Raw genomic sequence first — 16,295 nt, 5'->3', positions numbered from 1 at the left:
TGTCATAATTTTCAACATTTAAAGTATTGCATATTGCCATGCATTCTCGCCACGTTTTATTACATGTGGGTTATTCGGGTGATCGCGAGGCGCGTCGTGTGCGTCATGCCCGTTTTTGTACCGTGGGTAGTGTGATGTGGAGCGTTAAATGCAGATCTGTGCAGAGATAGGCTACTGGATTTTTGCTGTCCTTTGCTAGAGGTGAATGAAAATATACCAGCTGTTCTTCTTCCATCTAAAATGACTACCAATGTTTTAATGACAATCATGTACAACCACAACACCTAAATCTTGATTTACAAAATGGCACAGAACGCCTATATACCTCACCTACACATAGAACAATTATGTTGGAATTAGACTGCCCATTACCTGTACGGGTGTAGCAAGGTAAATCATTCCGGGCAGCATGCGCAGTATCTCATGAGGGAAGGATGAAGATGAGCATCAATTACGTTGTAACCTACAGCAGGTCACATGCATGGGAGATGTATTGGTTAGTCGGGTTAACAAGCTGTGGGCACTGTGTTTGGGGGGGGGGGTCTCAAGTTGTAATGCATTCTTCTAGTGGTCTTTTACGCACACGAATTGTCCCCAGCAGTCTATATAAAATGTTTACGACTTCGTTGTAACAACAACAACACATCTGTAGTTGAAAGGTGCTCAATACTGCGAAATAGCTTCATGTGATCAGCTCTGCGATCTTTACGCAGCCAATCGAGTCCGAGGGAGGGCGGAACAGAACTGTGAGCTGGAAGTTCGGCGGCAAGTGCGGAGCCGTAGTGCTGCTGCGGTGGCGCCACCCCCACGCTGCTCTGTGCTGTGGACAGCTCTGTGTGCTCTGGCAAGCTACGCGAGTGTCTTCCCTACCACACCATCAACACCTGCCCGCGGCTTCGTGTCATGTCAAAATCACTTCAGCCGGTGCGTCTGTTCTGGAGGTACCGCTGGCTATCTTTGCTGTTGTGAGTTTAAGGGGAAATGTAACCTAATGGGTTGTCCTATTGCATTGTGTAGATAGACTCAGTCTAATCAGTCTAAATAGTTCCAAGTTTTTTTTGTTGCGGCGAATGCGTCAGTTTCACTGTATAAGACGCCATTGGTTTAAGTCTAAGGGATTTATCGACATCCCATAACTCCAAGCCCGTGTGTCAGCGACAGGTTTACACTGACACATTTAGGTAGTGGCGTAATAAGTTAGCCTTTTACCTTATAGCGCACAGGATGCACAAACATACGCTTGTGGTGGTCGGCCACATTGTGCGCCAGAGAGAGAATTGTCCTCTCCGGAGTTGTTTTAATTTCCTGTGAGCTTTGCTTAGCTGCAGGGTCCTATATAGCACATGGCGAGGATGAATAGCCTACGTTAGAAATTGACAAACTAAAGATCGCGTAATTAGCCAGGTATACAGACGTCAGTCGAGACTTCTCAAAATTGAACAAGTCGCATATACGCCGTCAGGCAGTGAAGGCAAAACCCCGCATCAACTGTTGGCGCTCCAATTGATGAAGCGTAATTCAGGACGTGCTTTTGAAAGTGAACGAGGAGTGCACCCTTTCATCTGTACGCAGATTTTGAACAGCCAGGCAAATGCCTACTCCGCGAGTTTTATTCAAAGAGCTCAACTCGTAGCCGAGTCTGTAAAGCTACCCACAGATTGTGTTATTTCGTGGCACATGGAGCATTACTCTAGCAGTGTCTGTGGTGTTTATGTGTAGCCCGTTAACAGTTGAAAGAGTTAAGTGATCAGAATTCTCACAGCCACAGGGGCTTACACCGAGTAAGTTGACAGGAGAAGTTCAGTGATCAGAATCCTCTCAGCCACGAGTCAGCGGGAGGAGGAACTGTAGAACGCAGCAGCTGAGCGCGAGAGACAGTCACCACCACATTTCTGACCTCAGAATGACTGACCGGGGAGGTCGCTTTTACAATGAAATAAGTGTGGACGCTGAAACAACGAAGACAGCAACATTCAAAAGTGGAGATTTGAAGCGGAAAAGCCAAACTTGCCTAAACAAGCATCGCGACAGACGTGTGAATACAGTGGACATTGTTCGAACAAAAAACGGCGGCAGCTCACATCAGGCGGACTCTGGGAAAACCTGTAACGCCTCAAATGCGATGTCCCCGCATCTCAGTTGCTCTGCCTCCACGGATCGCTGTTTCAATTTGGACAATTATGTTTCTCCAACTGAGAAGAGCCACAGAAATGTGAACAAAATGACTCTACGCAACGCAAGAAATTCATCAAAAAATTGTAAACACCATGGAAGGGGAAAGTTGTCATTAGGATCATGGAGTTGGTGGGCGTTGTGCCTTTCCATACACGTGTTGCAAGCAGCAGCTCAAGGTAAGCAAATTGTTTTAAACTCACCAAGTGTAGTCAGACAGCAAAGAAAGGCTTCATTATAAAGATATGTTGCCTAGATGATAAACTATACATGTCATAAACTATATGAAGTGTGCCAACTGTCCCAGTATTCCTACAGAATGGTGGTCTGTATTCACTCTATATAACTGAATTATAACACCGTTGAATCAAAGTGGTCAACAGATTGAACACCTGTTTTGAAAGTTTAAAAGCAATTGTGGCAATATTCTTCATCTGTTCATGTGAAATGGAAGACGAGTCATAGGGTCAGTGCATATGCACCAACGTCTTGAGATGGACGCAGATGGCAGACGTGTGCCTTTGACTCCCCGCTCTCCACTTCAAGGCTGTGTCGAGTGCGCGCGTTGTGATTGTGTGTGTGTCCGTGTGTGTGTGTGTGTGTGTGTGTGTTTGGGGTGGGCTTTGGGATTGAGAGGATGTTGAGAAGCTTTAAGCAGTGATTTATATTTTACATCTGAATTCATTAATTATTTCATGACTGATATAGACCCAGATCTCAGAAATCATATTTTGATCTTCATCTGAAGAAAATTGCCAATTTATATGTCTTGAGCACTGAAAGACAGCTTTGGCATACACCTCAGAGCCATAGTTTGAGAAATTGCATACATCCCATTGCCTTTTCCTTTCGCCATTAAACTGCATTACACGCCCTGCGATGACATGTGAGTAAATCCTCTTTAGAGATCATCCATGTGTAATTACCGATGCAAAACCCCTTTTCACCAAGCCATCATATGTTTTGATTTGCGTTAATGGGAAAACAACACGCCTCATTAATTGACATATTTTTGAATTTCTTCTTTTTCTCACATCTATCAGAGCCATTTTAGGCAGGCATTGAAAAAGATAAATCAAAAACTATGCCTCAAGCCTTCTTCTCCACCCACTAAATATGTATTTCTCTTGGGAAAATGTCATTTGCATTTCTGAAGATGAGGGGAAAATGGATGACAATGCTGCAGATTTAAGGACACCCTTTAACATGATTTCAAAGGAAGACTGTCATCAATTTAGTGAGGAAATAGATGCTGGTGACACAGTTGCCACTTTGGTTTAATGCACAAAATGGTTTGACATCCTCTTCCAGTGGCTTTACTTTCATTTTCTCATTAAGGATTCTCATCTCTCTTTGTTTTCACGAGATGCTGCTGTGGGTAAATTACTGAAACAACATCAACAACTTAACCTTTGAAACACAACTCTGTAGGATCTTGTGAACACCAGGGTTTGAAATGTCATACTACTCTACTCATGCTTGTTACACTTCAGGGCGGCTATAGCTTCAGACATTCTGCCCCCCCTGAGAGTGCAAAGTAGCACATTTTTCAAGGAACTGTTCCTTTTTAACATTTGTTTTACTTGAAAAGCACTTTGTTTAATGTTAACTGACAGCAAAAAAGACATACTACCAAATGTGTTAAAATTGTAGACTCTGCAATCAGTCAAGCTCACATCACAGCCTTTCAATGCTTCAAAGTCCACACCTAGGCTATAGCAATAGGCATTACTGATTAACTCAAAAACCATATCACTTCCACAGCCTTTTGTAAAGGCCGGCCGAGCAGTCATCTAGACTTCTGCAGCACTTTTGACCACTCTCCTTCTGTTCCATCTATTCCGTTCTATATCCTCAGTTAAATCAGGCACGCCGCACTTCCCATTATACATTCCATGGGCTTATTTAATTCAAAAAGGTCCGGCAGAGTTGTTGATGTGTATACGGCGTCAGCCAGTTTCCAAGTCTCGTGTCAAGGTCTTTGGATATTTGGAAAGCCACCAGCTCGTTTCTGGGAACAGGTTAGAGGGTATTGATCCCATAAGGGGGGGAATCAGCCAGCTGCATTATCTAACCTTGCAAATCACAGGGAGATTGACATTCACCCTCCACCTTTTTATTTTAAAGCCCTGCTGCATTTCCCCTTGTGTCATGACTGGCTTGGCTGCTCTCAAGAAGACTAACAGAGGGTGCTATTACTTTAGGATGTGACGGAGCATTAACAACTAGCCCACCTTGACATTGCTTCCATCAGCTTTTCTATTCATTCTAAATGTATAGAAAATGACATCACACATGTCATGAGAATATCAATCCCTGTCACAGTTAATAGCCCATATAGGCTAGGTGGGTTTTTTTTGCGGTGGGCTTTTCAGAATTCTGCAAAATATTTCCTTTGACTTCCATTGGGCCTGTCCAGTCTGACAGTTTCTCATATTGTTTCACATATTTGACGTCTTTGAAAAAAATAATGATGGCTGTCAGAAGCGACGGGCTGTGGTGCTGGTAGCAAGTAGACTGACGTTGCTACGCAACACAAGCTTTGTTTACTGTAAGTCATTGGAGGACTGGCAGAAGTCACAAAACATGAAAAAAACATAATAAAAAGAAAGTTAAATTTATTCTGTATTCTTTGACTAGTGTAAGTGGTATGAGTCTCTTCAGAATAGGGCTGTAATGATACACTCAACTCACGATTCTGTTGGTAACACTATTTTTGACCTACGATTCGATAGCCTACACCCCACATTTTTTTTTTAAATGAATCTTTTTGATGATTGTTTACAGGTAGATTAGGTGATGAGAGGCCTTCTTGCATGACGATACAGTATCATGACTCGGCGTATCGTGATTTCTCAGCCTCACTTCATAACCAAGTCTTGTTTACATTACAAGGGGTTATTAGTTTGGAAAACTGTGTACAGTAGTAAGTAGAGTAAAGTAGTAGAGGGGTTCAGGATTTGCTGCTATTTTGGACAAGGACTCCCTCACAGAGGAGATGCTGAGTCTCAATGGGACTTTTCCTACCTAAACAGCGAAAATTGCATTGTATAGCTGGTCAACACTAGCCTCGCGACGCCATCCTCTGTACTCCACCCAAAGATTTTGTCTCCGCACATCGTCTGGCAAAAGCCTCGAGCTCGGTTCTCTCAGTGTTTCGCCAATCAGCAAACAGTTGAGAGTGGTGACGTAGAACTCACCCGCGAGCTCCGTTACTGATTGGTTATGGTAACTATATTCACACTTTCGTTTTGTTATTTGTATGCTTTTGCGACGCTATAACGTAACAGGCATGCTAATAAAGCACAATATGGGTTTTAATTTGAGTTTGGAACTTCAATTAATTTAAATGATAGAGTAAGATCAGACCATCTCCCATCGTCCACGGAGACGGATTCCTCATGGCTTTTGCCAGACTGATTGACGGAGTCGGCTATTCGCCCAGGCTAGGTCAACACTGTATTATCTTTTACTTAACTAAACACAGTCAATGTGAGAGAAAGGCTACACTGTAGTAACTTAAGTCTCAGCCCGTGAGCTCTTTGTTCGGAAAAGTTTAGGCCATTGTTGTGCAGTGTTGCAGTGGTGTGTGCCTTTTGGCACAACCCAATTCCCCGTCTCATGTGCATCATCTGTTGAGTGGCCACCGTCAGTGGAAGTCATATTCCTCATTCACGACTGTAAACCCTTGACGTTTCGCAGCCACACCATCTGTGCAATTATGTACCACAGAGGCTTCTCTTTGTTGTTTTTTCTTCCCCCCACCCTCACATTTTCCCTCTGAGGTCCACAGAGTGGGAAATTGCTCTCCCTTGCGCATCAGTGAGTTCATATGTGTGTGTGTGTGTGTGTTTTTGCTTGAACGTTGGTCAGACACAAGATTATTTGTCATGGGAAAAGCCAGCCAGTTGCTGATTGCCATCCCGTTGATTATTGATTTCTTTCTCTCTCTCTCTCTCTCTCTCTCTCTCTCTCTCTCTCTCTCTCTCTCTCTCTCTCTCTCTCTCTCTTCCCACAAGAGTGGAGAGATGTTGCAAGTTTTGTATTCGTAATTGATCAATATTTGTTGGCGAAATGCATGTGAAATCATTGATCTGACACACGCAGGGAAGCTGTGTGTGTAGGTTGAGGCGAGGGGTTGGCGATTGTTCTAAGCCATGATGAAAATGATATACTACCCCACTGCTCTGCCACATGATTAGAAGACTTGAACCCGGGATGACTCCAGGTCCCGTCGAGACCCTAATCATTATCCCCCTGCCTTTGGACCTCCACTTAACCCACTTGGATTGTATGGCCAGTGAGGGACTGAAAAAATGCCCTATTTGCTTTCGCTGTATGTATGTGTGTTTTAAATCACCAAAAAGCTATAATGCAGCGTCGTTAAAATAAACAATGCGGCCATAAAATGCCAAGATAATCTCAGAGGAGAGACTAAAAGTTTCTGAAATCATCGGCTCGTCATCTAGTCTTGGGAAATAAAACCCTGGGCACGTAGCGAATTAGACCCATCAATTTGACCACGCCATTAATGCATCAACACCCCCCCCCCCCACACACACACACAAACACACAAGTAGACACATACACACACACCACACCCCTTTACACACAGTGTTACAAACACAATGCAATTTGGCATGCGTGCTGATTTCAGAGAGAGCACATTATAATGCTTTGGTATGCTTGCAATCTGTCGCCGGCCGATTAACACTCGAAAGCTCCTTGTCCGTCAAGACTGGTGCAGAAAATAAGGGTGACATGCGTCAGCTGACGCAGCATATGCTACATGAGGGGGCCTTGGCGTGGTGTGGCGTGGCGTGACATTCAGTGGCAGCAGCATTTTCATATGAAAACATGAATGCAAATGTAATGAGCGTCTGCTCTGCTGCATGGATGGTCTGGTGTTGCTTCATTTTTTTTTGTTTGGCCATGGATGAAGGATGAGTCTGGGTGGGTATGAAATCATGGGAAATCTTTTTTTTTGTATGGAGTCGGGCCTCTTTGATCAAATATGGCTGATCGCTCGAGTTAGGGAGATTGATTTTCTTTCTTTTTGTTGTTGTCTGTGATGATCTTGGTGGTTGGTAATGTGATACGTTAGCCTACTTGTATGCCATTGTTACAAAGAGTGAGGCAGTCAGTGGAAAACGCAGTGCCCTCCTCTCCATCAAACTCTCGGCTGACATGTGCATTTGATCACTTATCCACCCCTCCCCACCCACACCACTCACCAACCCCCCTCCCCCACCCCAATTGCTCTTTCCCATCCCCCCGTAAAAAAAGAATCAGAATAGCAGCTCCATAGGAGGACTACAGATAGTTATGCACACTCATATGTTGTCATAAACTCACAACTGCTACCTTTGTTACACAAACCAATGCATTACTACATTAAGCTTATAGTAATTCCCATTTATTACAAAATAGTGTCACACATTTACAAAGGCATATATTAACAACATTGTTTAGTGTTATCCTATTAAAGTGCTGTAGGCTAAGCAGCCTGATAAGTTATTAACCCAATTTTATGGCGTGAAATACAGTTTGCCGTAGAACCAAGGTTGTTGTTTTTTTTTCCAGAAATGTATTTTAGGAATGACAAAAGTAATTGTGATGCTTGTGTGTGTTTCTCCTTTCAGCTGTGATAACACAACAAGTGATAGAATGAAGACATCTGGGAAAATAAGACATGGTGCATATGAATGCCCAGACCAAAATAAAGCAACTGTTCATTTTCTGCATGGTTTCCAGTATTCAAATGAACCCCCTATCTATACAGATACTCTACCTCTATTTGCTGTGGAGTGCAGTGAATAAAAAATAATGTTTACTTTGAGAAGGAAGTCACTGTATACTTCTATACACTGTATGCACTATTTTCTTGAAATGCTGCTGGCTTCCACACTGATATTGATCACTCAGAGAAAAATTCCCCCAATTATATCTTTGACTCCAATCGCCATTTTTTACTTTGCCGTTAATGTCGCGTAATTGATTCTGTGATGGTTGTTAAACATTAGCATTAGCAATCATGTCATACCACCACGCCCTAATACACACACACACACACACACACACACACACACACACACACAAGCTCTCTCCTCTCTCTCTCTCTCTCTCTCTCTCTCTGTCCGCCTTTTCCAGCCCTGCTTTGACCTATGACCCCTGGGCCAGGCATGGCCTCCATCTGATAAAGGAAGGGTCAGCTAGAATGTTTTCATTGAATGTGCACACAAGTTAATCACAGCGTGGGAATGCGTCGCCATGGTGAACCGAGGTTTACTCAGACGCACGCTCGACGCGTTATCTGTTGCGAGCACTACGAGTCCGCGGGCTCAGGGGGGTTGCCGGGACGTAGTAGAAACCAGGAAACACCTGTTGGATGTTTGGAACCGTTTCAATCTGTGAGGGACAAGCAAACAAGCTCTATATCCCATGTTGGTATGTTGGCTGCAGGGGGATGGTGCACGCATGGGACTCCATGATAGAAGGCTTTTCCTGTCCCCCTGTTTCCTTTTACCGTCTGTCTTTGATAGAGACGTGTCAGGAAGGAGGATACATACGGCGGTGAAAGTCACCCTGAAAGCGATTTTTCCAAAGCGATGAAATTCCATCGGTAAGTAACAATCTGGGAGAAAGAGTGTGTATGATTCTCTCTTCTTTAAAAAAAAAAAAAAAAAAAAAAAATTCTAGCTCAGAAAAATACGGCAATGCATTTCTCCTCCCCAACCCTCCTCCACCCCCTCTGTCCTCTCTCAGCTCAGATGAGTGAGCCGTGTAGGTTCTCCCCTTGAGAAAGAAATGTTTTAGCTATTCAGCATATTCTTGCCACGGCACCCGGATCAGTGTCGGTGTAATCTTTACTTTCCCTTTTAAAATATGACCCCGGGACTCCATGAACAATTTGTCAACCTGAAGTGTGTGTGTGCGTGTGTGCGTGTGTGCGTGTGTGTGTGTGTGTGTGTGTGTGTGTGTGTGTGCGTGTTCGTGTGTGTGTGTGTCTGTGTGTGAAATCACTCTATCATTTACATTCTTCTTCCACACAAACGTGCCACGCCAGGAATGCACAACTGAATGTAAATGTCCCCCGATTTTCAGAGGATATAAGTACACACACATACACTGACTTGAGCTCAGAGTTCAGAAATGCAATTTCAAAAGTTCAGAACAAACCCCCCCGCTTCAGCTTTCACAAGTATCGCGCAATTTATCAAAAGAAGGGTCGGATAAGACGCATAGTTCTGAAATTGAATGATATGTGGCAGGGGAAAAATAGATGAAAAATAGCCATCTCCTAGTTATCGCCTGCACTGCTCAAGGCTATCAGATTGAGCTGAGCTCCCTCGTCCCTTCGACACACACACGCACACGCACACACACAGGCACGCACACACACACACACACACACACACACACACACACACACACACACACACACACACACACACACACACACACACACACACACACACACACACACACACACACACACGAACACAAACGCACGGATGCACACAGGCTCACAAACACACAGACACACATACAAACACCCAATACACACACACACAGACACTCTCTCTCTCTCTCACACACACACACACACACACACACACACACACACACACACACACACACACACACACACACACACACACACACACACACACACACGCACAAGCGTACAGAGACACACATTTCTCAGAAGATAAATGCTTTAAATAAACATTTGGTGGATGCAGGGCTCCTCAGAGATCTGTAAATGTTAGCTTTGCCCTTTTCCGCCAGAACCCCCAGCACCTGAAGCTCTGCAATAAAAAGGCTGAATACATATCTTTTATAGAGTCTCTAGCAACGTACGTATGTGCTCTTTGCCGACTCCCTTTACAGTGACAGAGTGCGCAGGCTGAAGGGGTTAGTGAGATGAGGCGAGGCTATAAACACGACTTTGTTACAGCACAAGGGGTAGCAAACATCCCTACCACCACCACCACTATCATCATTTAAAAGAGAAACAGAGCATCAAGTTGAAGGGCGTCAAGCGACGAAAAGCCTGGGTGACAATAGCATCTGTCTAATGTCTGGCAAACAGCTAAACAGCCATCTTGTACACCAAGCGATTTACAGTGCAAAAAAAAAAAAGAAAGCAAATATTTTTCCAACGGCAAACCCATCTTTTTTTTCTTTCCCGGGGCTCCATTAGGGAATGGAGTGTTTTTTGGCAGAGAGTGGTGCAGAAGCGGCAATGACTTTACTAATGATCTTCTGCCTCCATAAAAGCTGGCCCCCGCGCGCCGCACACTCTGTGGCATTGGCGTATGAAAATGAGCATGACTCGAGGAGGTGGGGGTGACGCAGGGGTGCGGGTGGGGTGTGGTGGTGGTGGTGCAGGGATGGGTGGGGGTGAGATATGTGGAGGGTGACGAGAAGCAAACGTTAGGGCGAGGGTGGGGTGGGATGGACTGAGAGGAGTGGAGGGCAAATCAAACGAGTGTACCAGAGAGAGACAGAGAGAGAGAGAGAGAGAGAGAGAGAGAGAGAGAGAGAGAGAGAGAGAGAGAGAGAGAGAGAGAGAGAGAGTGTGTGGGTGAGGTGTGTGGAAGGTGACGGGAAGCAAACGTGAGGGTGGGGTGGGATGGGCTGAGAGGAGTGGAGGGCAACGTGAACGAGTGAACGAGAGAGAGAGAGAAAGAGAGAGAGAGAGAGAGAGTCAGAGATTTAGAGAGAGAATGAGCATAGGGCAAAAGGAGGGCGAACAGGAGCAGCTGTGGTGGGCACAGGGCTCTGGCGCGTGGCAGGTGGCTGATTTGTGGACGGGTGTGCCAGGCCTAATGACTCTCCCTGAACCTCGGCGTGACATCACCCCCATCCGCCATTTGGAGCTGGAGAAGACCATATTTTCATTTAATCATTCACATTTAAATTAGACCTTGGCCAAACACAAAACGCTCCTGCTACGCACTGACACACACACATGAAAACATGCAAACACACACACACACACACACACACACATACACAGTCACCCTCCCTCCTTGCAGCCACAAGCCCTCGAGCAAGCACAGCATGCCCGCCCTTCCTTTCTTTTCTTTTTGAACTCAGTCCAGACCCAGGCAGAGCAGAGCAGAGGCAAGAGGAAACTAGCAAGCGCCCAGTAAATAGGCAAAACCCAACTGTGCTACTTGGCCATTCAGTCCTCATTTACTGTAACTGGTCATATGAGTGCCACACAGTTAAAAATGCAGTGTTATTTCAACACTTAGAGAGTCTATTTCACATCAACTAGAGTGTATATTTGGGCCCAGAGTACTCTTTCGATCATTGTGATTTTTTTGTGTACAGGCTGTGATTTGGAAGCTCTTCCTTGGCAAAATAACCCCCCGCTGGACCGATCTGGCACATAAAGAAAGAAGTATGAGCCATATGTAGCCGTTGACCCTGCCAGTACAGAGGGATAGAGAAGGAAAAAAAGAGAAAAGAAAACCAGAGGGGCTTTATGTTTACCTACAGACGCATTTCCACTCTTACATCATTCCAGCAGTGATTACTGGGTGAGTGGTTGGCAAAGCGAAAATGTGTTGTGAGTGAGTGAGTGAAGGTGGCTAAGTGCACAGAAGTAAGCAAGCAGCAGTTTAAAAACGCACACCACACAGCCAATGTGTTGTACTGGAGGAATGGCTTTTTTCCTTCATTCTTTGTAGTTTTTGGCAGACTTATGATGTTTTGATCAGTTTAATTGTGGTGACTGGAAGCTGTAATTGCTCTTCCCCGTCTAATGGGCTAATAGCTGCTCCTCCCAGCATGGCTAATTGAAGTTTGTGCTCTGTGTTGCCTGTCATATTATCTTGTGTGTCTAATGGGCACATTTTTCCCCATTTTTTCTTTCTTTTGTGAGTTTCTCGAACACTTCTGCTGATAGCACTGCAGCTTACTGTAGGAACTGACGGGTGTTTCCGTCATTTAAAGATATATCGTTCACCTCTGTGTAAATCCCGGTGAAGTAACGTTTGTTGAACATTCCAGGGTCCTGTTGAGGGGATGAGTGTGTGACTGTTGAGTCAGGGGCCATCACAGGAGTTGGATTAGATTCAACCAGCTCTTTCGTGATTCTTGAGGCACAGACAGCTACTGAAGCTAGCGATGTGTCATGTGTGTCTGCGCTTGTGTCCCCGATACCTGTTCTTTCTTGTCATCTCTTGTCACAAGAAGGGAATCCATGCAGTGCCAAATGAGCCGCGCGAACATGCACAGTGACAAGAGACGCTGTGACACCGAGGAAAGACTAGCTGATGGCGGTGCATTAGCACAATAAAATGTAAAAAGCTTCATCCACTGCCACTCTGTCTGCCTGCCTGCCTTGCCTGCCTGCCTTGCCTGCCTGCCTTGCCTGCCTGCCTTGCCTTGCCTTGCCTTGCCTGCCTGCCTTGCTTGCCTGCCTGCCTTGCCTGCCTGCCTTGCCTGCCTGCCTTGCCTGCCTCCACCCCCCCAACCTCTTCCACACCACCTCCACCACCACCACTTTGATCAGGGACATGTTTGCTCTCCACATAAAAGAACACCCATCTCACGGGCGGAAAAAAAGCCTCTCAAGTGCATCTGAGCATTATCAGCGCAAAGAATGCACAGGCAAAACCTTGACAAATAGATTTGATAGGCGTGCGTCGCTGAAAGCAATTCCTGGAGTAGGGTGGGGTGGGAGGTGGTTGAGTCGCTTCACAAGGCGCTGAAAGGAGAAGGAAACACATATGTCATTTACATCAAGTAGGGCTGGTGCAGGCTTTGTCACCAAATACTCAAAGCTGTCAGGCATTTGCTCAATGTGAAGATCACAATGCATCAGTGCAACTGAAGGAGGGCTTATGTTGAAGAGAGATGAACTGTCTGCATTGCCGACAAGTGGCTACTGTATTCCTTCCCCTTTTGTTAAATCTGCGCCGTCTGCTCTCCGCGTTTTGCATTTATCTATTACAAGGTCAGAGAGATATGCATTAGGAAGGCTGATTATTCGACGGCAGTGTTGTATACCACAGATGTATAGCTGAGCCCATGTGGTTAGCGCACAGCAGGTGGTGCAGTCATGAAAGCCACGACAGTAGGCTTAGCAGCACTTACAGTAAAGCCACTGTTTGGGTAACTGTGGCCAAAACCTCGTGCTGCCTCTGCACTTCAAAGGATGCTATAGGCTGTATGTAGGGTTGTGGCAAAAATCGGCGCTATAGATAACCCCAGAATGCGCAGCGTTGCACTGTGTACATGAAAGGATAGCTTCTGCCAATTTCAATATGCTGTTGTATTGCTCACGCTACCAGTACCCGGTGATGCTGCATTTTTCGACCCAGCCCTTTTCGAGATCTGAGCTAGTCTAATGGGAGCAGATTTTGTTTACATTAAAAACTTTCTTAAAGGGACACTGTGTGAGATTTTTAGTTGTTTATTTCCAGAATTCATGCTGCCCATTCACTAATGTTACCTTTTTCATGAATACTTACCTCCAGCATCAAATTCTAAGTATTCATTATGACTGGAAAAATTGCACTTTTCATACATGAAAAGGGGGATCTTCTCCATGGTCCGGCATTTTGAATTTCCAAAATTAGCAATTTTTAGCTGCAAAAATTACTGTACTTGGACCATACTAGAAAATATTTGTTTATTACTTAGTAAACTTTCATGTAAAGATCAAATTTGGCAATAGGCAGCCCAGTTTCAATGAGCAGCATAGTTGCGGTACCTTTTTTGACCATTTCCTGCACAGTGTCCCTTTAACATAGGCCTACTCCAAATATTATCCCAAAAGGTATCACTGTTTGCTAGTTGTCTGCTGATGTTGCATAACCTTTTGGATGTTATTGGGAATGAATCAAGATGTTTTTTTTAAATCTCGTATCTCGGAAAAGGCTGCAGAAAAGAAAAGAAAATCTCATGTACTGACAGGTCCAGGGTAGTGTTAGCATTACAACTGCATGTCGAAATTGGCGGAAGTTATCCTTCAACAGAATTGGCAAGCTGTAAAGAAGGTCGCCGTTACTGTTGCTAGACAGTTGCTGAAGTGGCAAGACCCTTTTTATGCCATTTTTTTGTTAGCGATATTTTTCTTACACGGAACTGCTGCACATTTCGTCTGCAGGAGATGTTGTGTATACTAGCTTATCTATCTAATTATCTTAACTATCTTATCGTACAAAATTAGAAAATATGCTTCCATTTCCCATATTTTGATTTTAAGTGTGTGTTTAAGCTTATTAAGGTGTATTACTTTCCAGTGTTTCCCACAGAAATTTTGGAAACTATGGGGGCAGCCGGGATTTTTTTGTCCGGGGGGGGGTGTCTTTTCACGCTGGCCTTTTTTTTGGGGGGGTGTATTCGCGCAGTGTAAATGCAAAATGGCAAAACAATGAGTACAGTATGACATTGGCGCATGGAGAAACTATAGGCCTAAGCCTACATTTCAGCCATTTATATTTTGAGAAATAAGGCTACATAATACACATGCAGGGGTCTATGTAATGAAAAAAATAATAAAACAAAATAGGAGCAGAGATAAGAATTTAAGTTTACGCATAAACAAAAAGGGTTTAAGAGGGTAGGCTATGCCTTTTCCCCACACACACATAGGCGTGCACATTCTACATGAGGGGTGCTGGTCACTAGTCTGGGAACACCCATACTGCCTTACGTTCTACACAATCGTTTCGATCTGAAAGGTTTTTTTTATTGCTCCCAAAACCCAAGTTAACTACAACAACTTGACTAGGCTTTTGATCCCTCTGTCTTTCAAGCACTTGTGGTTTTCTCTATAGGATGTATTTACTCCAGGAGGAAAATGCGAAGGAAATCGTAATTCAAATCGTTTTCAACAAAAACGGCAATCGTAAAAAAAAAAGTAAAAAAGTAAAAAAAAAAATAATAATAATTTTTTTTTTCTTTTTTAACATTTTCGGAAACTATGGCGGCCAAATTTAAACTATGGCGGTGCGCCATAGTTTCCTCAATGTATGGGAAACACTGCTTTCCAAGTAAAAACAGTATTACTTCATTAATGGTGGGTGTGCATATGTGTGTGTGTGTGTGTGTGTGTGTGTGTGTGTGTGTGTGTGTGTGTGTGTGTGTGTGTGTGTGTGTGTGTGTGTGTGTGTGTGTGTGTGTGTGTGTGTGTGTGTGCTTGCGTAACGTGCATATGTGTGTGCTTGCATGCGTGCGTGTGTCAGTTCTCATTGGCTTTGCTGGAGGTTTTTAGGGTGGCTGTGTTAGGCAGCCTGGTGACCTGTCTGGGATTGGATGAGCCTGCTGGCATCAGAGCAGCAGGCGGACAGGCAGCCTTGGCCAGGAGAGGAGAGGAGAGGGGGGGGAGGAGAGCAGAGGAAGGGAACGTGTAGTAGAGTGTGTGCGTGCCTGTGTGTGTGTGTGTGTGTATGTGTGTATGTGTGTGTGCGTGCGTGCGTGCGTGCGTGCGTGCGTGCGTGTGTGTATGTGTCTTGGCCAGAGAAGGAGAGGAGAGGAGAGGAGAGAGCTCTATCAGAATTCGGAGGGAGTGTGGCGAGAGTGCTGGGCAGCTTTGGTTGTCATGACAGCATGAGGATCTTTGCTGATGATGAGGCCGAGAGGGGGGAAAAAAAGCTAGCAGGTGTCTGCACTGGCCAGGGATTCCTTATAGATGACATTTTAAGAAGACATGCACAGTGCTCTGTTTTTTGTATTTTCATATATAAATAACTAAACTCTGCAAATGAGCAGAGCACATTATACCTTGGAGTGTTGATGTGGCTGGTTTCAGTGGAAGGGGTCGTGTTGGTTAAAGTCTCCACAATCTCCATAGCATGAGCTGAATAGCAGGAAGATGATGAAACCCGAAGTGCGGTGTTACACAGCAGGCCTAGTGTAGTGTAGTGTAGAGGAGGCATAGTGTTCATTTGGGATGGGCGAACATCACTAAATTATTCAACAGCCAGAAATCTCCAAACCCAGCAAAATTACAAGATTTATTTAAATATATATGGCATCGCATCGAAATTAGACAAGTTTGTCTCTGACTGTGCCACATCACTTTAGTTTGTCTGCCTGCAACTTTTACATCACTTCAGTGTTTTGAAACCACCCATGGCTTGTTGTTGCGCAGATTG

At 44.6% G+C, this 16,295-nt stretch overlaps 1 protein-coding gene across 1 annotated transcript in view; it reads left to right on the top strand.

Moving 5' to 3' along the window:
• The first annotated feature begins 845 nt into the window (after positions 1-845).
• The window catches only part of sdk1a (sidekick cell adhesion molecule 1a), a 447,949-nt gene continuing 432,499 nt past the window's right edge, over positions 846-16,295 (top strand). Inside the window, exon 1 of the mRNA XM_063185237.1 lies at positions 846-2,351. Coding sequence (XP_063041307.1) covers positions 1,904-2,351 — 448 coding nt within the window. The 5' untranslated portion in view covers positions 846-1,903. The remainder of the gene's footprint in view (positions 2,352-16,295) is intronic.

This window comes from Engraulis encrasicolus, chromosome 2 (genome assembly GCF_034702125.1).
Source record: "Engraulis encrasicolus isolate BLACKSEA-1 chromosome 2, IST_EnEncr_1.0, whole genome shotgun sequence".
NCBI lineage: Eukaryota > Metazoa > Chordata > Actinopteri > Clupeiformes > Engraulidae > Engraulis > Engraulis encrasicolus.
This window is presented reverse-complemented; position numbering and strand designations above follow the sequence as displayed.